We start from the raw sequence: 23,164 nt of genomic DNA, 5'->3' as shown, positions 1-23,164 counted from the left end.
TCAAAGTCCCTTTAAAAAAAAGCAAAGGAAGGTGATGTTAAACTGAAAATTCAGTATAGTGTTTACTATTTCAGTGAAAGAGGCATATGGATTCCATAGGCAAAGATCTTACAGGTAGATGCAATAAATAAACCAGTTTGGGTAATAGATTCATGGGTGTTCATTTTATCATTATGCTTTACAATGTACACACATTCTTTTTTATGTATCAAACTGGTAATGATGAGAGAGAGTATTTTTAAAAGCAACTAAAGAATTTCATTCTTACAAAATCCACCCAATTTATCTAGAAGTAGGTGCACATTAGCCTCACACACTGGCATCGTTTAAATGATGGCAAATCTTACAGTAGGATATTTGATCACTTGTTTTCTAAAACTGATTTTCCTAACTGTGTTGTACTTTAATATAAACATGAATGATACTGTGTTTCCTGACCATAGACAAAATTATGGCCCAAAAGGCAATTCAGAAATGTATCCTGCTAGGCTAGAGTTCAGAATTTGGGTAAGTATATGAAATTAATGACCAACCCAGAGCTGATCAAGAACTGATTCTATGTATGTTGGTTTGTTGAAAGAACAAATAATATAAAGCAATCTGCTTATTAATAATGAAGATAAATAGAATATTAACAAAAACTAATGTGGTACAAGATTTTAACTCACAGTTAAAGGAAGATACTAGAGTAATTAGCATAAGCCTATAATTAGTAATGTCTCGTTCATGGTATCCACTTTAAGGAAGGTCTTGGTCAATTATGAGGAGTGATGTAACTATTTCTTCACATTTTTATGACGTAAGTGTGTAACCACTGCAACTCCAAAATAGTCAAAAATAATATAGAGCAAAAGTAACAGTAAAAGATGTAACAAAAAAGAATTGTTTAGTATTAAAGCAAAATAACAGAAAAGAGGCTGAGAAAATGCAAAACACAATATAATACAGCAATTATCACTATCATATAATAAACTGGAAGGCAGTAAATGTCAATTACATTTACTGAAAGACATCACAAAACTTGAGTCATTAGGTATTTATTGTTGATGTTAGCTCTTATGTTTCCTTCCACATTTATCTACATGAATTCAATCCTTAGGAATTTACTCATTAGTTTCAATTATTTTTTCTAAACCTTTAAATTAATAACTCTTAATAAATTAATAGTACAAAATTGGTCACACATAACCCAAATCACTTTGAAACAATAGAGTGAGTACAGCATATAATCCTTTGTCTATACTAGCTGAACCTGCCACATTATCACCACCATTCTCTTCTCTGCCTGCAGGACTCAAAATGATGTCACAGAACCAGTCCAAATTCCTGAAGCTACATAGAGCCTTGAGAACTGTAAGCTTTTGGAGACTTTCTTTCCCTTCTCTTTCTAGTTTATCCTTCTTTCTGTTAAATGCCAAGTAACTGATATTTCCCTTCAATATAAGGAGAATGGTGGAAAAGTAGAAGTGAACAAGGATTTTCCCCCACACCCAAATTCTCCGTGGATCCAGGACTATCTATGACCAATGAGTAGATCACAGCCACCTTGGACAAGGTAACCATAAACTGATCAGTTCAATCTAAGTACTTACAGGACTGATTCCTCAATTGTGGTGAGGGGGAGATGGGGAATCAGATTGTAAGATATATAAAAATCAATCAGTTCCTTCTATATATATAATTATGAACTGTGCTGAGGAAGGTGGTCAGTTAAATGCAATTAATTTTTTAAAATACTGTTATTCTATCCTTCCAGATAATCAAGAGTTAACTGTAATTTCTGATGAACTGAATATTTAGAATGATCCAAGAAAGGATACTAGCTCATTAAAGGAAAGCTATATTTTTGGCCTCTTACTGCAATTAAAATATTTACATATGCTATATTTTCTACTATTTCATAGTAAGATAATATTTCTATATTTCATTAATAATCATATATGTATATATAAAAAAAACAGAAACAGAAGTGAATTCTATCATATCAACAGACAGGCACATGCAATTCTATGAACAGACTCAATTGTAAGAAAAATATACCTGCCATCCCTGTGATGGTGTTCAATGGTCTGACTGTATCTGGAGCGAGGTAGAGTAAGAAACTGACTGCAAGCGTGGCAGAAACAAGAATAAAAATGAGACTCAGGAAAGAAATGAAAAGGTATAGTTTAATTTTAAAAAGTGAGATTCAAAAAAGATAAGCAGATAGTAAGCAAAGCAAATGAAAATTGTTAATAGAAAGCTTGCTCCTTCCTCCCAATGTCCATTGTATATGGCAGTGCTAAAGGTTAAAATAGCTAAGTATTCCAAAACAAACACACCAAAAAAGATAGCAAATCAAGATTTAAACCAATCAGATTTCAAAACAAAATCTTATCAATTATCACTCAAACATCTTTAGCACCATCTATAAAATGTCATACAACATAGTTGCTTTCCCTTTTTTTAGGAGGAAAGAGAAGAAAAAAAATAATAACGAGAAAGTTTAAGAAGAAAATAATAAAATAATAATAAAACATACACTGTGTTTTTTATATGTTTATAACATACTATTGGCTATGCTATGTTTCATGCCCCATGACCACTTTACCCATCTGTGGTTGATTCTCTTCTTTCCATAGCGCTAATTTAACCCTTTTATCTTCTTAGAACCTTTCATGCCAAAACTCTTAATTTTGGCAGATGATCATTATATTCCAGTTAAAAAAAAAAAAAAACAACCTTGAACTCTCTCAACTTCCCTATTTTATCTCTAAATATAGAGTACATATATTTATACCTTCATTTGCCATTTTTTTTTGCACCTAAGGAAGAAACTTCTCTACTTGTAATCCTAACTTCCCACATAACCTTCCATCGTTCATGATTGTTTCATGCCTTCCTTTCCTGAACTGCATTTAATCCTAAAAAATAAACCCTTCATTGATCTCGCCTTCCTCTCAAAATATTGCATGTTTCTGACTTTCCTTCACAACATTCGACATCTTAGCCACATCTACAATTCTTGTCACCACTTCATGCATTCATGCTTTAAGCTTACCATGATGTGACTGCAACCTCTACATTTCCCTTGAAGCTATCCTGTGAATGTTACCTGTGAAATCCTAAAAAAATCCTTCAACTTCTTGATCTTCATCATATTACATTTATTTATGGTGTTACACACTGATTTTCAACCTCTTCTTGACATTCTCTCTTCTCTTGGTTTTTGAAACATGATTCTCTCTGGCTATTAAAAATAGTATTTATAGGGGCACCTGGATGGCTCAGTCGGTTAAGCATCCGACTTGGGCTCAGGTCACGATCTCGCGGTTTGTGGGTTTGAGCTCCACATCGGCCTCTGTGCCAAGCTTAGAGCCTGGAGCTTGCTTCAGATTCTGTGTCTCCCTCTCTCTCTCTCTGCCCCTTCCCCATTCTCTCTCTCTCTCTCTCTTTCTCTCTCTCTTTCCCTCTCTCAAAAATAAAATAAACATTAAAAAATGTTTTTAAATAGTATTTATGTAACACTTAACCATGTAACAAGTACTCCATTAAAGTTTTGTCAACTTTATCTCATTTATTTCTCATAACAACTCTTTGAGGTAGGGTCTAGTATTGCCACAGACCAAACAACTGAGGCTGTGAGTATCTTCCCACAGCCAGATAGTAAGTAGCTGGACTGGGATTCAAACTTAGGTCTTCCTTAAGCTAAAATTCAGGCTCTTATGGCCTGGTCTCCCATCTAGCTGCTTCTTTACCCATTTCATTTACTGGATTCTCTCTCTCTTTATTCCTTAGAGGCAATGGGTTCCCAAGATGTGTTCCTCAAACTTTATATTCCAACACATTCTTTCTGGATAATATTATTTGCTTTTATAGTTGTAAACTCTCACTTTTTTTAGCTTTCATTTTTCTTTGGGTTTCACAGCACATTCCCAGCTGCTTCCTGGGCTCTCCACATGGCTGCCTGAGTGTCATGTAGATACTTCAGAAAAACACATGTTAATTTTGAGGTTTGAACAAGACACTTGCCTATTTGGACGTCTGGTGCTGCATTTGTGAAATGAGGGGGCTGGAGCAGTGGTTTTTAAACTTTCTTTTTGAACAGAAGATCACCGTTTTTGTTTTTTTTTTGAACAGATTTTTATGTAAAACCAGCAATTAGGAATCCAATAAAATCAGAATGACTGGCTAACAAGGGTGTGAGGGGATTAGTCCCTATGCATTCGGCTTCACCCTTAATCTACAACAGCAATCCTTCAGGTACCTATTTAGAATCTAGGACTCCACGATCTCCAAAAGACCCTCTAGCTTCAAATATAGTTAACTCTCCCTTGAAACTTAGTATTCCTCTTCCCGTAATCCCCGTTTTAAGCAAGGATTTAAATATTTACTTAATAAACCAACTTTTAAAAATCTCATAATTTGGGGCACCTGGGTGGCTCAGTCTATTGAGCATCCGACTTCAGCTCAGGTCATGATCTTATAATCTGTGAGTTCAAGCCCTGTGTCGGGCTCTGTGCTGACAGCTTGGAGCCTGAAGCCTGCTTCAATTCTGTGTCTCCCTCTTTCTCTGCTCCTCCCCTGTTCAAGCTCTGTCTCTCTCTTTCAAAAATAAACATTAAAAAAAATTTTTTTTTAAATCTCGTAGTTTAACTCCTCCATTTTCCTTATTTTCCACATTTAATTGATTTATAAACCTTGCTAGTTCTAATGCCTAAATAACTCAGATTTGTCTCTTCTTTTTCTTCTGCCACTACCGTAAATCAGGCTTACCAAGTCTACTGAAATAATCTACCGTTTCCCTTCAAAACCAACCCTTTCCTGATGTAATCTATTCTTCACTCTATTTGAAGTATATTTGCAAATTATGCTTCTGATCATGTACAAACTTTGCTCCAAATCCTTCAATGGTTTCACATATCAAATATAAGTATATATATTCCCTTACATGGCATACTAATTAAGTTCTAAACTACCTTCAATCTTCATATCCTATCACTTCCTATCTCCCATACTATAATATTTTATCTAGACACACCAGACCATGGAAGATTCTCTAAATATCCCCCCTCCCCCCACTTTCCTGACTCCAAGACTTTGTTAGTGCTCATCACTCTGCAAAGAATGCCATCATTCTCACCATGTCCCCACTTCATGGCCTTTGAAAATTCTACTTGATCTTTAAAGTCCAATTTGCCTTTGAAGCTTTTTTCCAATACTCAAGCAAGTAATTCTCTCTCCAATCTGTTCTAATAATATTATACTTAGGCCTTACAGTCTTCTATGTTTTATAATTAGTTGGTATATTATATAATATAATTAGTTGGGATATATGAGCTGGTATAATTAGTTGGATCTTCTGTTTATCTAGGCCAGGATAATGTCTATTTTAAATCTTTGCACACTCAATCAGTACATTTTGGATTGAATTAAAAAGTAAAAACAGAATTATGCTATTTTCATGGTGAGCCTCCAAAAACAGCAATGGTTCACATAATCATAGAGACATTCTAGAAATGTAAACAGAACATTACAAACTTTTGTAGTATAAGAAAATAAATAAAACAGTATTCAGAAAAGAATTTCCTGGCTCTACAGAGTGGAAATAATACCCAACAGTTGTGATGTTGGGATTTATTGCCTTAAGAACAAATAGATTTTCTCTGAAAATAACTTGACCAATGAAAAGAGGTAAACTTCAAAGCTTATTAAAATTTTCAAACTCATAGAGCATATATATTGCCATCCAATTTCTTACATTTTCTTTGAGGAGCCTGTGATTAATTTTGTCTCTGTAAAGAAAAAGGAAACATTAAGGGAGGACTACCTTTGTCAAACATCAGTTTATTTCCCTTTTTGTGATAGTGAATTTAAATAGCCCGAGGAATGCTCATATTAAGTGTTATTTCTGGGTGTGTCAGTGAGGATGTTTCCGGATGATATTAACATTTGAATCAGTGCACTCAGGAGATTGTCCTTCTCAGTCTGAGTGAGCATCATACAATCTGGTGAGAGTCACAGCAAAACAAAGTAGGCAGAAGGAAGAATTCCTCCCTTTTTCCTGCCTCATTTTAGAGCTGGACATGTCTTATCTCTCTGGCCCTCACACGAGGATTTCCTGGCTTCCCTGGTTCTCAGGCCTTCAGACCTGGACTGAATTATACCATCATTTCATGGGTCTCCAGGGTGCATAGATCAGATGGGAGGACTTTTCAACCTCCTCCATCACTGTGCGAGCCAATTCCTTATTATCTATCTATTCTACTGGTTCTGTTTCTCTGGAGAACTCGGAATGCATACTTTTCTATAGTCATGTTATTCCTCTTAACCTAATCTGGTCATGATCCCCCTTAAGATTCTGTTGAAAACTATAAAAAATGCATGGATGACTAGTACATAAAATGAACCGCACTGTTTTGGTAGTAAAATCTACCTAAGATCCAGAGATTTATCTAAGACTCTTTGCCACATCCACTCGGTACAATTTAAAAATATTTCATTTACTCTTCTCAGTTAAACCATGCTTACTTTTCTTCCAAGCTTAATGGAATTATTAAACCTAAGCAAACACTACTGTCTTGAATATACATAATGAGTTAAGTAATGACTTAAAAAATTACGTTAAAAATTGTAACTCATCCAATCTTTTTGAATTTTTTAAAAAAGTTGAGCAGAGTAAAAGAAAAAAATAGAAAATTTAAAAAATTCCTAAATTTTAAAAACTGAAAAAAGGGATTAAGATTTTGGAAATCTTAATGGAAATTCTCAGTATTCAAAGAATTGAACTGGATTACTGATCCAATTTCTAGACATACTTCGAGTCTTATTAAGAAATAAAATCTTTGGGGCGCCTGGTGGCGCAGTCGGTTAAGCGTCCGACTTTAGCCAGGTCACGATCTCGCGGTCCGTGAGTTCGAGCCCCGCGTCAGGCTCTGGGCTGATGGCTCGGAGCCTGGAGCCTGTTTCCGATTCTGTGTCTCCCTCTCTCTCTGCCCCTCCCCTGTTCATGCTCTGTCTCTCTCTGTCCCAAAAATAAATAAAAAACGTTGAAAAAAAAATTTTTTAAAAAAAAGAAATAAAATCTTTAAAGACAGAACAAAATTGTATTTATAATGAATTATCCTTCCATTATATCAGATGAGCCTGAAGGTCCCCTTTTAAAAACCACCAAACAAACAGGACTGCAAAAGGAGGAAATAAAATATCTCATTCTGAAATAACCTATAGCTTTTGAAAGCAAAGTTTCCAACAATCTCACCTTAATGCAAAGCTTTCTGCTCTGTGTCTTTTATATTGTTAATGTTTGGCTACTTTGTAGTTCCTAAAATTAATTCAGTATGATCGAGGTATGTTAAAATTTACTCCTGAAGTGTAATAAATAAAACGTATTATTTTTGTAACGAGAGGTTTTTTTTTCATTTACTTTCTCTGTATTTTCAAACTTTCAGAGATATGGTTCCCTCATAGTTGATAACTAAAAAGACCAAGAAAACAATAAATAGTTATGGGTCAGTTGGACACTTTCTGGTAGCTGGTTGGCTGACAAAAAGTAGAGAAATGGCCTAAGTGTGTGAGGTATCCTAGAGATCCACATAACATGGCATTTTTCTTTTTAGGATATAAATGCACAACAGAAAAACAGTTATGAAGTAATATATCTTAGGCCAGTGTTAATAGTATTTTTTGTCATTGTCCTAAAAGTATACTGCATAAAATTAAAGGTACCCAATATATTTTGGTCTCCAGGACAGACATAAAAACGAATACTGCAGGATATCTCTGACATGTTACAGAAATATTATCTAGTACTCTATAATTATTCTAATACTAACTTAACTCATGTAAACAAGCTCTTGAAGTGATTTCTAATATGAAAGCCACATAAGTTGTCCCAGGAAAATTATGTTCCTAGTAGTAGTTACCAGGATTTACCAGAGAAACAATGATCCAAAAAGTATGGGGGCGGGGGGATGGAGAAGAAGATGAATACTGTTATAATTCATCATTTTAGCTAATAGCCCTGCATCCAAGTTTCTGAGTTACTTGTAAAGAACCTATTTTCTTTTCAACACAGAATAGGATTTTGACTAATGATAACAGAGATGTGCAGAGATATAAAGATCCAATCAAATGTTGATATAGGATTCTTTTTAACACCACCTATAAGGATATGAATACTATATTTCCTCGTATCACTTAGTTTAGCCAGATACTATAAATTAATGCCGAATAGTAGTATTTTTCATCCAATATAGCCAATGTCAAAGTCATTATCTTTATGCACAACTTTCCAATATGTCAAGTCTTCATTCACACTGGGTCTTTCTGATATATATGTGTGTTCTGCCTCTGTATTTATGCTCTTATTCTCTCCTGAATAAACCTCTCCGTTTTTCAAGGTCCAACTCACGTTTCTACACTCTAAAGCTTTTTTTACAAATACCTGTATTAACTGATTTCTCATATTTCTACTTAATAGGCACATTAAAATGTCACTTATCTGTAAGCCACAAGATCCTCTAAAATGTTAAAGGTAAGGCACATGTTTTGAGTACAAATATCTAAGTTCAGTATTGCAACCGGAGGTGCTGTGTCATTTAATCTACCCAACAACTCTATGAAGTTGGTACTATGTTCTAATTTTATAGATAAAGAAATCAAGCGTCAAACATGTTAATTTTCCCAAAGTAACACAGCTAACAAGTAATAAAAAGCCTAAATTCAAACCCAATGCCATTTGGTTCCAAATCCTATAAAAGAGTATATTAAATAGAATATTCTGGTCCAGTGCCCCAATTATTACTGACAAGAAAAGTTAATGCACTCCTCAAAATGCCTAAATTTTACTTACTATCTCAAAGGAAATTCTCTTTTAGGTTTTTTAATTAACAGTATTACTGACTGACTCTATAAAATGCTATTCACAAAAATTCACTGTAAGACTTCTAGGGTATTCTTACTTTCTAAACAGTGCATAAAAATTACGATGCCTTCACATGCATTCTATTAGTGAAAATCTTTTAGAATATTTAGAATATAAAGGATAAAACAGAAATCAAGAACCCATTGTTTAATAATGTGATAGGCTACCTAACATGGATAATACTATACTTTTTGATTTTTGATTCCTCATGTTAATAAGCAATTATTACACAGATAACTCAAAGCTAATATATTAGAAATAGTTTTGTAGTCCTATATAAAAGAAATTCTATTTTACTAATTAAAAAAATTTTAGGGGCGCCTGGGTGGCTCAGTCGGTTAAGCGGCCGACTTCGGCTCAGGTCATGATCTCGCGGTCTGTGGGTTCGAGCCCCGCATCGGGCTCTGTGCTGACAGCTCAGAGCCTGGAGTCTGTTTCAGATTCTGTGTCTCCCTCTTTCTCTGACCCTCCCCTGTTCATGCTCTCTCTCTGTCTCAAAAATAAATAAATGTTTAAAAAAATTAAAAAAAAATTTTAAACATCTCCCAATAAGGAGTAATTATAATCTGGTAATCTATAGCACTCTAAAGACTTGCTGAAACTTCAGGGATCAAATGCTTCCAAAACCTCTGAATTATTTGAACATTTTGCCAAACTGAAGATTCAGAAAGTTATAAAATAAACAAGAAAAATAAAATGACATATCAATTATGACTATATTAACTATATACCAAGGATTGAACAGCAACTTTTTTTTAACATTACTACTATGGCCTTTTGTCTTAAAATATTGATAAATTATTATGTGTTTGATATAATAGTGACAATTTTGTTTGTGAGGATAATTCGAGAGGTTAATTTTACTCTGTTCTTCTCTGCAAGATTTAGACCATATTGTCTTCAGAGAAAATATCAGGTCCATTTCTCCTTAAAGAAAAACTTTACATAAACTTGAAGGATTTAAAGTCATTTCAGACATTTTTTTCTTTTGTCGTGTCCTTACCAATCTTTCAAACAGCAAAAAGTTTATGAACTGCTACATGAATAATTTCCAGAGATTATCAAACTCATTAGAATTCTATAAGGCAACAAAAGTACTCGTTCACCCAGCCTAATATGACTCCTTCCAACTCCTAATCATGCCAACAAGGGATCTTTCACTTAGTATTGTACTTGATGTGAAACCATTTCTATAGGTACCATATCAATAATTACCCCTAAAAACACAGATCACGATGAAAAAGTTAAACAAATGAAAAAGAAATAAAATACTACATTAACTTTCATTGGACAACTCATAAAGATATTAATTTAATAACTTCCTACTTCTTAGATCTCAGACACAAAAGCCAATACTTGTTCGCCACTATTGAAGACTATAGATAGACGTTCCCTATCTTTTCTTTTGGAAAAGTGTACTCAACACGATAAAATTATAAGCCCGAATTGACTATAACCCTTGATTTAGACAAAAACAATTAAATTCATAAGTACTGACAATGATAAATATTGGGAACTTCTCATATCAGTTGATTTAAAGGTCTTTTTAAAAATCGGTTTAGGATGCTCACAAAGCGACTTCTGAGTTTCCTTGTGATTTTATCATAATATTCTCTGAAGAGTAAATTAAGCTTTCTTTCCTAATCCTCATCTCAAACCCATTTGATAGTGTGGGGGAAATACCATAGCATTTTTCATTTTATATATAACCAAACCAAGAATTAGAGGGTTAATCAATTGGCTTAACTTAAAAGCAAACTAGTAGTAATTATCATATGCATTGAAACATATGTCATTTCTAAGTATGTCACATTTAGTGGAGCAAATTCAGAGAATTCCTCCAAATCCAGCAATCAACAACCATAATGCTTTAAGATGCGGAAAAGGTTTACTGAAAGCCATGAGAAAAAACCTCTTCGTGAATCAGTTTTTGTGTCAGTTTCCAAAACAAACCAGGCTTGTCTCGTCAAAGTATTTTTACAGGTAATGACTGGTTATGATAATGTTAAAATAATAAAACTTGTCATTTTCATTATATTGTCCTTATAACCTCATGTGAAAACTCACTAACTTAACTGGTTTGAGTTAACAAAGGACCAAAACGGCAAGAGCAAGATGATTTTTTTTTTAAACCAACGAAAAGTTTGTTCTTGTTTGTTTCATTTTTTTTTTTTTTTTACCTGGTGGTCATAAGAATGAATGTAGGAATTATAAAGGAAATGGCTTTCAAAAATAAGATGACAAATATCCAAGTTCAGTATGAAAATATTTTATGGTAATACCTTCTTCCTGAAGGCAGCGATTATAATAAGCTCTAATAGGATTTAATCCTATTTACCTGTCTCTATCTGGAGAATAATGGTCATCCATGACACGATGTCTATCCATTCGGCTAATTGTATTATAATGTCCAGCAGTAGAGCGTGTTCCTCGAAGTCCCTGTTCCACATTCCGACTGAAATAGCAAAATCCATTAAATGTCTTAATAAACCATGATCATATACTACATTAAGAAATGAGGTTTATTAATAAAGAAAGTAGAAAAAGACAAAAATCACTCTAATGTCAAGTCCGAGATTTTTGTTTTAACTGACTGAACCTCTGGCTAATGGGATACATTTCAACTGGAGGTTGACAGGGAAGTTAGATTGTTGCTATAACAGATATAAACATAAAACTAATATCAATGGGGATAGAGATAAGAATTATCAAAATTATTAATGGACAACTCCCAGGTTTCTAGTAGTAATTCTTATATAAAATACAGAAGGAGGAATAAATCTGTGTGGAGAAAATGAGTTCAGCATGTTGCTTGTAGTTAATATTGCTGTATCTTGTCTTAGGGATATGACTTTTATCCATTTTTTAAAATCTAAACTGAAGTCTTTATAACTGATCAATGATGACTTTTTAAAGTTAACATTCTTGGCCTGGATTGTCTACTTACACACTTCGTTTTCATGATAGAATAAACTTCTTATATGAGCTCTTATTATGGGCTTTCTATTAGGTGTAGCTGAATGTATTCTAAAACTTTGCTTATTTTCTTTAGGTATGTTCAGATATTCTTTTCCTGGTAAAAAGTCAAGCATCCTTCTTTTTTCTTTTTTCCTTTTTAAATAAGGAATGGTGGGGCACCTAGGTGACTCAGTTGGTTAAGCGTCCTACTCTTGATTTCGGCTGGGGTCATGATCTCACAGTTCGTGAGTTCAAGCCCCGTGTGGAGCTCTGCGCATGTGCAGAGCCTGCTTAGGCTTCTCTCCCTCTCTCTCTCTCCTACCCAACTCTCTCTGTCTCAAGACAAATACAAATAAATAAACTTAAAAAAATAAGGAATGGCTTAATTTATTAAAGTTAAAATTCAAAATCAAGTTCTCTAACTATTTTTTTTTCCAATTTTTAAAAAGTATTTATTATTGAGACACAGAGCACGTGTATGGGAGGGGCAGAGAGAGGGGGAGACACAGAATCGGAAGCAGGCTCCAGGCTCTGAGCTGTCAGCGCAGAGCTCAACGCGGGACTCGAACTCACAAACTGTGAGATCATGACCTGAGCTGAAGTCCGACGTTTAACCAGCCAGTCATCTGGATGCCCCTCTCTTAAACTTTAAATTTCAGATTACAAATATTCTATTGATAGGTCTACCACATTTAAGCAATTACTTTTCAGAAGACTTTTAATAGTTTTAGTCTCACTTACAAACTTAGTAAAATCAAAATCTTCAAACAATTTAAACAATGTTTATAAATTTAATATATTTTCTTTGTAATTAGTTTAATTGTGTCTAAATTAAGTAAACACTTTCTAAGTACTTGTATTCATATATATTACATAAATTAAATTTATAAATGTAACAATCTTAAGTTCTCTTAGTCCAATACTATGTGTAAAATTAAAATTACAAGGAAAATTTCTAAAGCTAAAACTAACTCAATTATTCACTTAAAATAGGCATTATATGACTATCATTCTAAGAGTTCAAATTTTCTTAATGTAAAATGTAACGTATGTAAAATGTGAATTATGTAAATATATCTTGTCAATAAATACATTATTTCCATGGCTCTTATTCCTTTAAGCGTCTCTGTCTTTAACAGGATTGCTTAGAGTTTTCCACCAGGCACTGGAGGTTTTCTGAGCCATTCTTCCCTCTACCCGTGCATCCTTTTTAATTCTTTACATGATTGCTCCTAACCTAGAAACCCCATCAGATGTTTATTTTTTCCTATTTCTTAAATTATCAATACTAATATCACTCATGAGTATAGTTAATTGGTTCTAACTAGATCTGCTCAGTACGGATAAGTAACTGAAAGCGGGATCTTCTTTAAAATCTTCAACTCTCACATAAAAGAATACATACTTTAACCAGAGTTACAAAGTGGTCCATATTTTATTTGACTCTCACTATTTAGTTTATTGAAGAGAATATTTGCTTTTCCTTCAGTAACTTTTTTTCTGTAAGAATTTATTGCCTTTAGAGATTAGTAAGGATTCTTTGTGATAAATAGGTTTTTCATACCATCCTACAAATAAAATGTATATGGTATCTTACCTTTGTGGAGGAGGGACACTAGGTGACCATGATCTAGTCCTTCCTATAACATCTACTCGGTGAGGAGATCCTGTTGGTGAGCAATGGTTTGATGACATTACTTGTTCTGGCACTGATAATGTTGAGCTTTGAAGATCTCGACCATTGTGTCGATAATCTAAAGGTACAAAGATTAAAAGTACAGTTATCTACCCACTAAGTCCTTTTGTATTTTGTACTTCAGTGAAAAAATTAAATGTTGGTGAAGTTGAAAGTCTTTGACTCTATTAAATGTAAAGCATAATGAACAAAACATAGTACTATAATATAAAAATATTTTAATTGTGCTAGGTAGACTAAAACTTTTATATATAGCGAATTATCTTTTTGTTAAAGTCTATTTATTTTTGAGAGAGAAAGAGAGAGTGAAGGGGGTTGGTGCAAAGAGACAGGGAGAGAGAGAATCCCAAGCAGGCTCTGCACTGTCAGTGCAGAGCCCGACATGGGGCTTGATTCCGCCGCAAACCATGAAATCATGACCTGAGCCGAAATCAAGAGTCGGACCCTTAACTGACTGAGCCACCCAGGTGCCCGTAGGCAGTTAATTATCTTTAATAAAGGATGCAAGTTTATTCTAAAAACATTGTCATCTCTTCAATGAAATAAAAGAGCTTCAGGTACGTCTCAACAACTATAAATATTCAAAACGATTAACTTCACAAAAGTTCATAAAAGTCTATGATTATTTCTTTAAGAGATAAACAATATTAGAAGGCATTCTGAATGCTATCTGAAGTACCTGTGTAAATGGCTTTTCTTATAGTGCTTGACAGGGCTGAGATACAATAGATGACTGAAAATAAAAACACGACAATTCGGAGGAGGGAAACTGCCCAACGATTTGACACGCTTAGAAAAAAAGTGTAATAGAAGTGATATAACTCAAATGAATCTTGGAAAGCAACTGATATTTGACAGATGGGAAGAAAGTAGAAGGAATTCAAAGTTGGTACAAAAACAGCAGTACTATGTGGTGCAAAAGTAGGGAAATGGTTTGGTAAGTCTGACTCAAGTTGTATCTATCTAAAACATCAGGAGGCTTGTCGTGGAAAAAAACCTGAACATTTCTGAGCAGGAAGTGAGATTATCTCCACCACCATTATCTTTATCGTGTTCATCATGGCTGCTTTTGACTTTTCACTACGTGCCAGGAACTCTGCTGGGTACTTTACTAAGTGTTCTGCTACAACACTTGTTTCAGAAATAACTCAGAGAAAGTATTGGTTCGTATGTGATTTTTCCCAACATGTTAACATGCTGCAGTATTATCTGAAGTTGGTTCCTGAGAAATAGAGCAAGAGAAAGAAGTGGGTGGGCATGAATGATTGAAGGAGTGGCTCAGGAAAAAGGAATTAGAAGAGCAGAATAGGGCATGGGAAGAAACGAAGCACAAGCATTGACCTCAGTCAGATCCCCCTGAAGCCTCTGGAACATGAGTTGTACCAGTGTTGCTCTGACTTTGAGGCGAGGATCCTAGACTTTTGTGCTCCTAGGTTAGCCAGTCACTGACTGAAGACCGCCAGTGGGACTTAGGTGAGATTGTTTTGTTTGTCGAAGGCCAATTCTACGGAAAGGGGGGCAGCTGTGAGTTCTTAGCAGCCAACATTCACAGTAGCGGAGGACGAGTAAACCAGCTGAAGCAAAGGGGTTATGGGTGGGGCACCAACAGTGTCCACTACATCCAGCAAATAATAGCAGCTGCAAGCAAAGTACATTAACAAAGCTGGATGCAGAAACCCCGAGAAATACAGAACCACATATGATGCTCATTCATCCCATGTTCTCCCTTTTGGCCGGCTTCGGTCACAAACTCCGTCTTAGAAGTATTTATTGCATGGGTTCTTCCTGGTGTTTGTGAGTACTTCCCTTGACATCATAACTTTGCAGACTTACCCTCTTTTCCTTCTAGACATACTCCTTCCACCCAGATACCTTCATTTTATTTTCAAATCCTACATCTAATATTTTTACTGCTTAAAACTTAACGTGACCTTTAAAACTTGTGCTTGCATTTTTATTTTTAGCGTTTTGGTTACAAAGCTATGTGGGTTTTGAATGGTCTGATCTTTTGGTCCATGATTTTGCAGAGCACAAGGCTTTCCCGGGAATGTATAAGTGATGTGATAGAACCAACTCGGCAAAGAAGATAATATTATCCCCATTTTATACCTGAGGCAACTAAAGTTTACATTGAGACATTTACTAGGGAATTGAAATTAAGTGCCAAATACTAGGGCTCGGATTTAAAGCAAAATCTATCGGACTTCGAGGCTCTCTCTGGGCTCTAACACCACATTCATCTTTCATAATCTAAGTAATCATTTAGGAATATGAAGCTGACAGCAGTATACAATTCAAACCAAAGGTTAGAGAGATTGCAGCAAGATTAATTGATCTTAGAAAACATAGAATAGACTGTCCAACAGAACCCTCTGGAATGGTAAAGATGTTCTCGATCAGCACTGTCCCATACAGTAGCCACTAGGCCCTCATGACTATTGAACACTTGAAATCTGGTTTGGGTTAATGAAGAATTGAATTTTTAATGTACTTATGTTAAATCAATTTCAATTAAATTAGCTACGTACGGCTAGCAGTACAACTCTGGAGTAAGACAACTGGTGATGGCAACAGACCACACCGAAAAAATCAGGACATTCGTTCATTCATTCAACAAGTATTTATGACTGTACATGCAGGCCAGATGCTGTTCTGTGTGCTGTAGTGAGCAAAACTAAAAGCCTTGACCTTGTAGAGCTGACGCTTCAGTTGGAGTGATGGAAACAATAAAAATCCCAATAAATAATTATGTGATATGTTTGAAGGTGGTAAAGTGCTAAGAGGAAAACAGAACAGAGTAAAGGGAGATCAAAATGCCAGAACAGGGAAACGTTTTGCAATTTTATGTAGCGTTGTCAGGTGTAGACGGGACTCACTGAGAAGTTGACATTTCAGAAAGAGTTGAAGGAAGTTAGATGCTTTGCCAAGTGGACAGAGAGAGAGGAGTTGTTCCAAGACAAGTGCAAAGACCCCAAGATAGGAGTCAGTCTGACATGTTCACAACAGCAGGGAGAAGAGGGTGCTTGGAGTGAAGCAGGCAATGGAGGAGATCAGAGACACCTGGAGGAAGGAGGAAAATCACGGGGGCCTTGTGTCACTTTGTAAAGATTTTTGGCAGTTGATCTGAGTGATTTTAATTGTTTTTAATGTTTGTTTATTTTTGAGAGAGAGAGGGAGGGAGAGAGGGAGGGAGAGAGGGAGGGAGAGAGAGAGAAAAAAATGTGACCAGGGGAGGAGCAGAGAGAAAGGGGGACAGAGGATCCAAAGCAGGCTCCATGCTGACAGCACAGAGCCCCATGTGGGGCTCGAACTCATAAACCATGAGATCATGACCTGAGTCGAAATTGACTGCTTAACCAACTGAGCCACCCAGGTGCCCCTTGATTTGAGTGATTTTAACCCATTAGAGATTTTGAGCAGAAACTGAATATGACCTATCTTTAAACAGGATCACTACAGTTGCCACGCTGAGAACAGACTGAAATGAGACAACGCAGTAAGTCAGGCAAAAGACGAACCAGGATGACAGCAGTGGAAACATGGCACGTCGTCAGATTCTGGACATATTTTGAAAGTAGAGGCATCGGGATCATTCTGTATAAGATTTGATGTCGGAGATAAGAGGAAGAGAAGGACAAGAACAAATCTAAAATTTTAATTCAAGTAAAAAAAGAATGGAGTTGCCATTGGTTTGATGGGAAAGATTAGGAGTTCAGTCTTAGACATGTTAAGTTGAAGATATCTATTACATTTCCAAGCAGAAATGTCAAGTGGGCAGTGGAAAATAAAAATTTAGACTACAAATAAGTAGTTTTGACTGGACATGTTGGAATTTTAGCATAAAGATGCTGTTTAAAGGCACGGGACTTTATTATTTTTAATTGTTTTTTGTTAAGTTTATTAATTTATTTTTGAGAGAGAGAGAGAGAGAGAGAGAGAGCGAGCATGAGCGGGGAAGGTGAAGAGAGAGAGGGAGAAAGAGAGAATCCCACATAGGCTCCAGACGGTCAGGATGGATCCTGATGTGGGGCTGGAACTCCTGAACCATGAGATCAGGACCTGAGGCAAAATCAAGAGTCAGATGCTTAACCGACTGAGCCACTTAGGCGCCCCAAAGGCACAGAACTTTAAATAGATGTCAACACGAGAGTAGTGAATGTAGACAGTGAAAAAAGTCCAACAATGGAGACTGGGGACATTCTAATATGAATCAACAACAATTTGTGATCAGATACAAGATCAAAAAAAGGGAAGAAATAAATGAATCTTAACATTTGATTAGCCCCTTAGAAAGTTAAGAGTATCCTACAAAGAGTTAGAGAAGTTTAGAAGGTTTACCAGTTTGGAGGGGGGGAGATAACAACATTTTCAGGCATATAGGCAAACAGTTACACACATGGAAAAGAATCTTGGGAAAGACAATAGGACTGTTGATAATGATTTGAGAGTCATTTATAAAAAGAGCATCACTGACATCCAAGGTAGGGGAATATTTAGAGACAAAAGAGATGATCACGTAGTTTAAGAGAGACTATTGAGAAAAAGAGGAAGAGTTGGTATAAGAAGAACACTTAAATAATGCAGTCACAGGAAAACTAAACAGAAATATAGAGTTTTAAGAAAATGTTCATGACTCATAATGTACAGAGCTACTCAGAAGTGATAAAAAATGAGTATTGGGGTTAGGTAATTAGCTTAGGAAATCAGAATATTATATGTGATGTTTAAGAGCCAATTATCAAGACATCACTCTACCTTCCCATTGGAAAATAAATTATGTGCATTTATTTGCATATTGTTTCAGGTCAGAGTAGAAAACAATACTAATGGTCTAAGTGGCTATAAACTCATACTGTGCGCGCGCACACACACACACACACACATTCCATTTATCTGCATTGTGGGGTGAGTCGACTTGTTCAAAGAATAGCTGGTTTATAACCATTCTCATTCTTCTACTCAGTACACCACTAGAGTACAAAATCCATGCCAGTAATTGCTTCCCTGAGAAACCTAAATTTCAATATCAATCAAAGATTCTATTTACTTTGAAGAATATTAGCAATGCAAATGTAAAAATTACCTCTGACTTAGAATAAACAAAGTAAGTAAGCAAATGGGAAATATTACCTCTGACATAGTTAATTTTCAAGACACCTGCCTTGGAAACTTGGAAAAACTAAATAAAGCAGCTGAAACTGTTCATTATTGAGAAAAGGTTGATAGTTCACATTAAAAAAGGGTTTTGAATGGTTGCAACTAATACTTTGAATTTGACAGGTATGTAATATGCAGTTGAAAACAAATCTCTGCATATGGGGAACAAAGTATTAAGAGATTACTGGTGTCTTGACTTATACTAGTTGTTTATTTTATTTTTTATATTTTTATACTAGTTGTTTAAAATGCTACTTAACATGGGGGGGGGGGTAAGGGAGTTTCTCTGTATAGGTATATATACAATTCACACTTAAAATACCTTAGGAAAAATTTCACAGAAATATAGGATGATATGCTTGATCTGACAGTCAAATTATTAAACTATTGACTGAAGCATTTATTCTCTGTTGAAAGAATTGTTAATGATAGAGCTTTAAAAGAAAGAACATTGGGGTGTCTGGGTGGCTTAGTCTGTCAAGCGTCTGATTTTTGACTCCTGATTTCAGCTCAGGTCATGATCTCACGGTTGTGGGATCAAGCCCCCTGTCGGGCTCTGCACCGGGCATGGAGCCTGCTTAAGGTTCTCTTTCCTTCTGGGGCATCTGGATGGCTCAGTCAGGTAGGTGTCCCACTCTTGATTTCTCTCAGGTTGAAATCTCATGGTTCATGAATTCAAGTCTGGCTCTGGGCTAACAACCAGCCTGGAGCCTGCCTGGGATTCTCTCTCTTTCCCCCTCTCTCTAACACTCTCCCTTCCCCTCCCCTACTCATGCTTGCTCTCTCTCTCTCTCTCTCTCTCTCTCAATAAGTAAATAAACATTAAAAAAAAGGAAAAGATTCACCTTTCCTCTGCCCCTCCCCTGTTCACACTCTTCCTCTCTCCCCACAAAAAAAAGAAAAAACAAAAACATTAAAAACAAGAAAAAATATATTAAAAAAAAATTTTAATGTTTATTTATTTTTGAGAGAGAGAGAGAGGTTGAGTGGGAGAGGGGCAGAGAGAGATAGAGGGAGACACAGAATCCGAAGCAGGCTCCAGGCTTCGAGCCGTCAGCACAGAGCCCGACACGGGACTCAAACCCACAAACCACGAGATCATGACCTGAGCTGAAGTCAGATGCCTAACTGACTGAGCCACCCAGGTGCCCCAAGGAAAAAATATTTTTAACAGAATTAACATGTGTAAATCTTAGTTAGTATGATACTTATGTAAATGTAATTAGTACACCATTTACGAAAGTTATGAGCCTATGGAAAGATAATATTTCAGAAACCACGATACCATAATCCTGATTTTCATGTTTATAAAAAGAATATGGAGATGCTTCAACTTTCTAATGGTGACAGATTTCAAGGATTTGAAGTCATTTTCACATTTGTTTAAGTCCCAGATAAATCTCTAACCATAAATCAGGCAATATTTTAAACTTCAATAACATAATTTCAAAATCAAGCAGTACCTGATACGTAATCAACACAACACAGTAAAAATTTTTTCAAAAAGCACATTCAAATATTTGACATATTTGGGTATGTTGGTGACATCAAAAAGATTTTCATATTTTTCACATGGCTATGCAGTATAAAGAAGTTTTAATTACACAATAGCTCTCCAAATTTATGGTGAAATCCTTATTTTTGAGTAGTTTAAAAATAGAAAACTTAGAAATATTCACTTATCTTACATCTTTCAATAATAATATTCAATCAAACAATTGCTAAGAGTTCCAGCAACTGGAATTATTCAGGAGGTTAAAGTGCCATAATGTTGTTTGGGGGAAGGGGAAAAAGAGGCAAGTTATTTCTCTCTCATTTTATTCATTATTTAATCTACTTTTTTGGTAAATAGTGAATAACACTTCCTTCTTATTACTACACAGGAATTCTGCAATTCTTACCTGATACTATACCAATTCCATCATCACAGTCATAGTCAGACACTTCACTGTCACTTATTCTTTTTGACCCTATGAAGCAAACAACAGGAATAATTAAAATTGCTGATTATTAAGGGAAAAAAAAAAAAACTCCTCATCAACCTGAAAACCAAATGAAAGGATTTTGAATGAAACACACCTGAGAATAAAAAGTAGAGAAAGTCATTGTGCGCTCACACTTACTTTCACACATATTTCATGATGTAAAGATATTGTTCTTAAATTACGCTTAAAAAATTTCCTAAATGTCCTAAAACTTGAAATAATATTAAATACCAAATAATATATGTAAGTGGTTTGATGCTGATTGATAAAATCTATTGAACAAAAAGCTAAGTTAAAAATAGCGAAGTCAAGTCAGTTTTAGATGCTTTTAGACAAAGACACTTAAGTCTATACAAGTTTCAAAGCAAGACAGTATGTTATTTTAAAAGCATTCATGGGCTTTTTTCTAATATGCATGACTAATAAATTAAATGTACCCCATTCTTCCGTTTTCACACTCATGGAGAAGAAGCATCATTTAAGAGACACCTTTCTTTTAGTATTAGTTTAGCTGTTCCTCCACTGGTTTGAAAAGAAAATGAGAAATAAATCATCCACAAGTTTATTAATACATTTAAATTGTGAAATGTTATCTTTTCTAAGAAATAGCCTAAAACAGAGCAGTAATAATTATCATAATACAAGACCTCTGTGTGTGAGTTTCTATTACAAAAGAAATCTCTTACAAAATTTTAAAGTGTTAATCATGCTATGGCAAAAATGCCACTAAATTGATGGCTAAGGCAGATTTCCTTCACATGTAATTATGAAATACATCACATATATAAACATGTTATAATGTTTTTAAATATCTCTCATCTCCTACATGTGTCTTAAAATAGGCACATCTCACACAATAGAATCTGTTGTTATAGTTTTTTTATTTCTTATAATCAGAAAATGCTTAATGGTAAATGAAAACAGTGTTGCTATTTCAAGAAAGACTTCTTTCGTCTGTCTACTTATACTACACATTAGTCATTAAACAGACTAACTTCAGTTATCAGAAAGTAAATAATTTCCATAAGGTTTATAAAACACTAAGAGCTCACGTTGGGTAAGGTGTCTAAAGTAGCAATAATCAAACATTGTAGGAATGCACTCCAACATTTGCAACTTTCTATTAAAAATATTCTACACATTTTTTTCTTTTTCTTTCTTTTTTTTTTTTTTTTTGCTCGAACCCCTGCCCTCCTGAGAGAGGGAAGCGTCTGTTGAAAGGACTCTTGTTTTCCACCTTTTAATGGGTACATTAAAAACATCTATCTATCTGTTTTGATCATGTGGTCCCATAGAATGAGTTCACTATTTTCCATCCAAAGCTTATATCATAAAATTTTAAACTCAATCAAACCACAGGCTCTTTCGTATAGCCCCAATTGATATGGAAACTATAATTACCACACAACATCCCAAAAGACTAGGCACAAAAGGATTTACAGAATTATTATATACTATACATTCTAAATGGATGTATGAGAAAAAAAATGATACCACAGACGAAGCTGTCAAGGAGAACCAGAATAAGAATTGCTACTCATCTGGTAACAAGATCTCACCTTGTAAAATGCAAATGCTCAAGGACAGGGTAATGATTAGTTTCATGTGCCAGGTACACTAGGGTATAAAGATTACATGCTTTTGGTATTGGTCAAGAATCAGATCTGCCTCTGAAGTAAGATAAGAATGACACCAGCAAAAAAATGAAGTTCATTTTATCAGTCTTCATAAGTTGTTTTGTATGGGGTTGTGCGTAGAGGAAATATGTGATTTTAAAATGTTGCTTCCTTCCAAATGTTGTTACTTTCCTGACGGAAGTTGATCTATTTTTGCTAGTGATTCTACAGAGGTTAAATACATGCAATGATGTTGTCTCTACTTGGATGTTGTCATTTAACATCCTGAGGAATTCAAGTACTTAAGTTTAATGTCACTGAATATATCAATCTTCCCTTTGAAAAGTAGTGTGTTCAATGTCTTAAGAAATCATTCCTGAGATTATGAACAGAGATATTTTCATATTTTTTCTGAAATTTATAAACTTTGCTTTAGCACTTACATCCTTGTCTACCTTGCACTGAGTTTATGTACAGTATGAGATATGGATGCAACTTTGCTCTTTCCATATGTATAACATATACGTCCATTTTCAGTAGACATAGAATGACCTATTGACTCAAGGTTCAGTGAGTTATATTTTTCATAGCAATTTGTCCACTTTGTCCCAGTTTCAGTGTTTGCTCCAATGCTCATAATTTTATCATACTATTTATTGCTTCCATTTGATGGAAACGTTTCCATTTGCTGTCTGAACCTTCTTTTTATTCTTTTTCCTCTGTCAATAAATTTCGCTAAAGGTTTATTTTGCCATTTCAAGGGACTAATGGGCTCCACTGGAAATTTGTTTTGCACTTGATTGATTTCTGCTTTTATAGTTACGATGTTTTTCTTTCTACTTTGAAT

General features: G+C 35.0%; 1 protein-coding gene across 4 annotated transcripts in view; it reads right to left on the bottom strand.

Annotated features, from left to right (window-relative positions):
* RIMS2 (regulating synaptic membrane exocytosis 2) overlaps window positions 1-23,164 on the bottom strand; it is a 601,992-nt gene that overhangs the window by 212,080 nt on the left and 366,748 nt on the right. For all 4 annotated transcript variants that reach the window (XM_042972687.1, XM_042972686.1, XM_015534713.2 and 1 more), the window contains 3 exons: window positions 20,618-20,686; window positions 13,461-13,617; window positions 11,244-11,360 (listed from right to left, as the gene is read on the bottom strand). In XM_042972687.1, the coding sequence (XP_042828621.1) occupies window positions 11,244-11,360; window positions 13,461-13,617; window positions 20,618-20,686 (343 nt within the window). The remainder of the gene's footprint in view (window positions 1-11,243; window positions 11,361-13,460; window positions 13,618-20,617; window positions 20,687-23,164) is intronic.

This window comes from Panthera tigris, chromosome F2 (genome assembly GCF_018350195.1).
Source record: "Panthera tigris isolate Pti1 chromosome F2, P.tigris_Pti1_mat1.1, whole genome shotgun sequence".
NCBI classification, from domain to species: domain Eukaryota; kingdom Metazoa; phylum Chordata; class Mammalia; order Carnivora; family Felidae; genus Panthera; species Panthera tigris.
The sequence above is the reverse complement of the archived record's forward strand: the minus strand, read 5'-3'. Positions and strand labels throughout refer to the sequence as shown.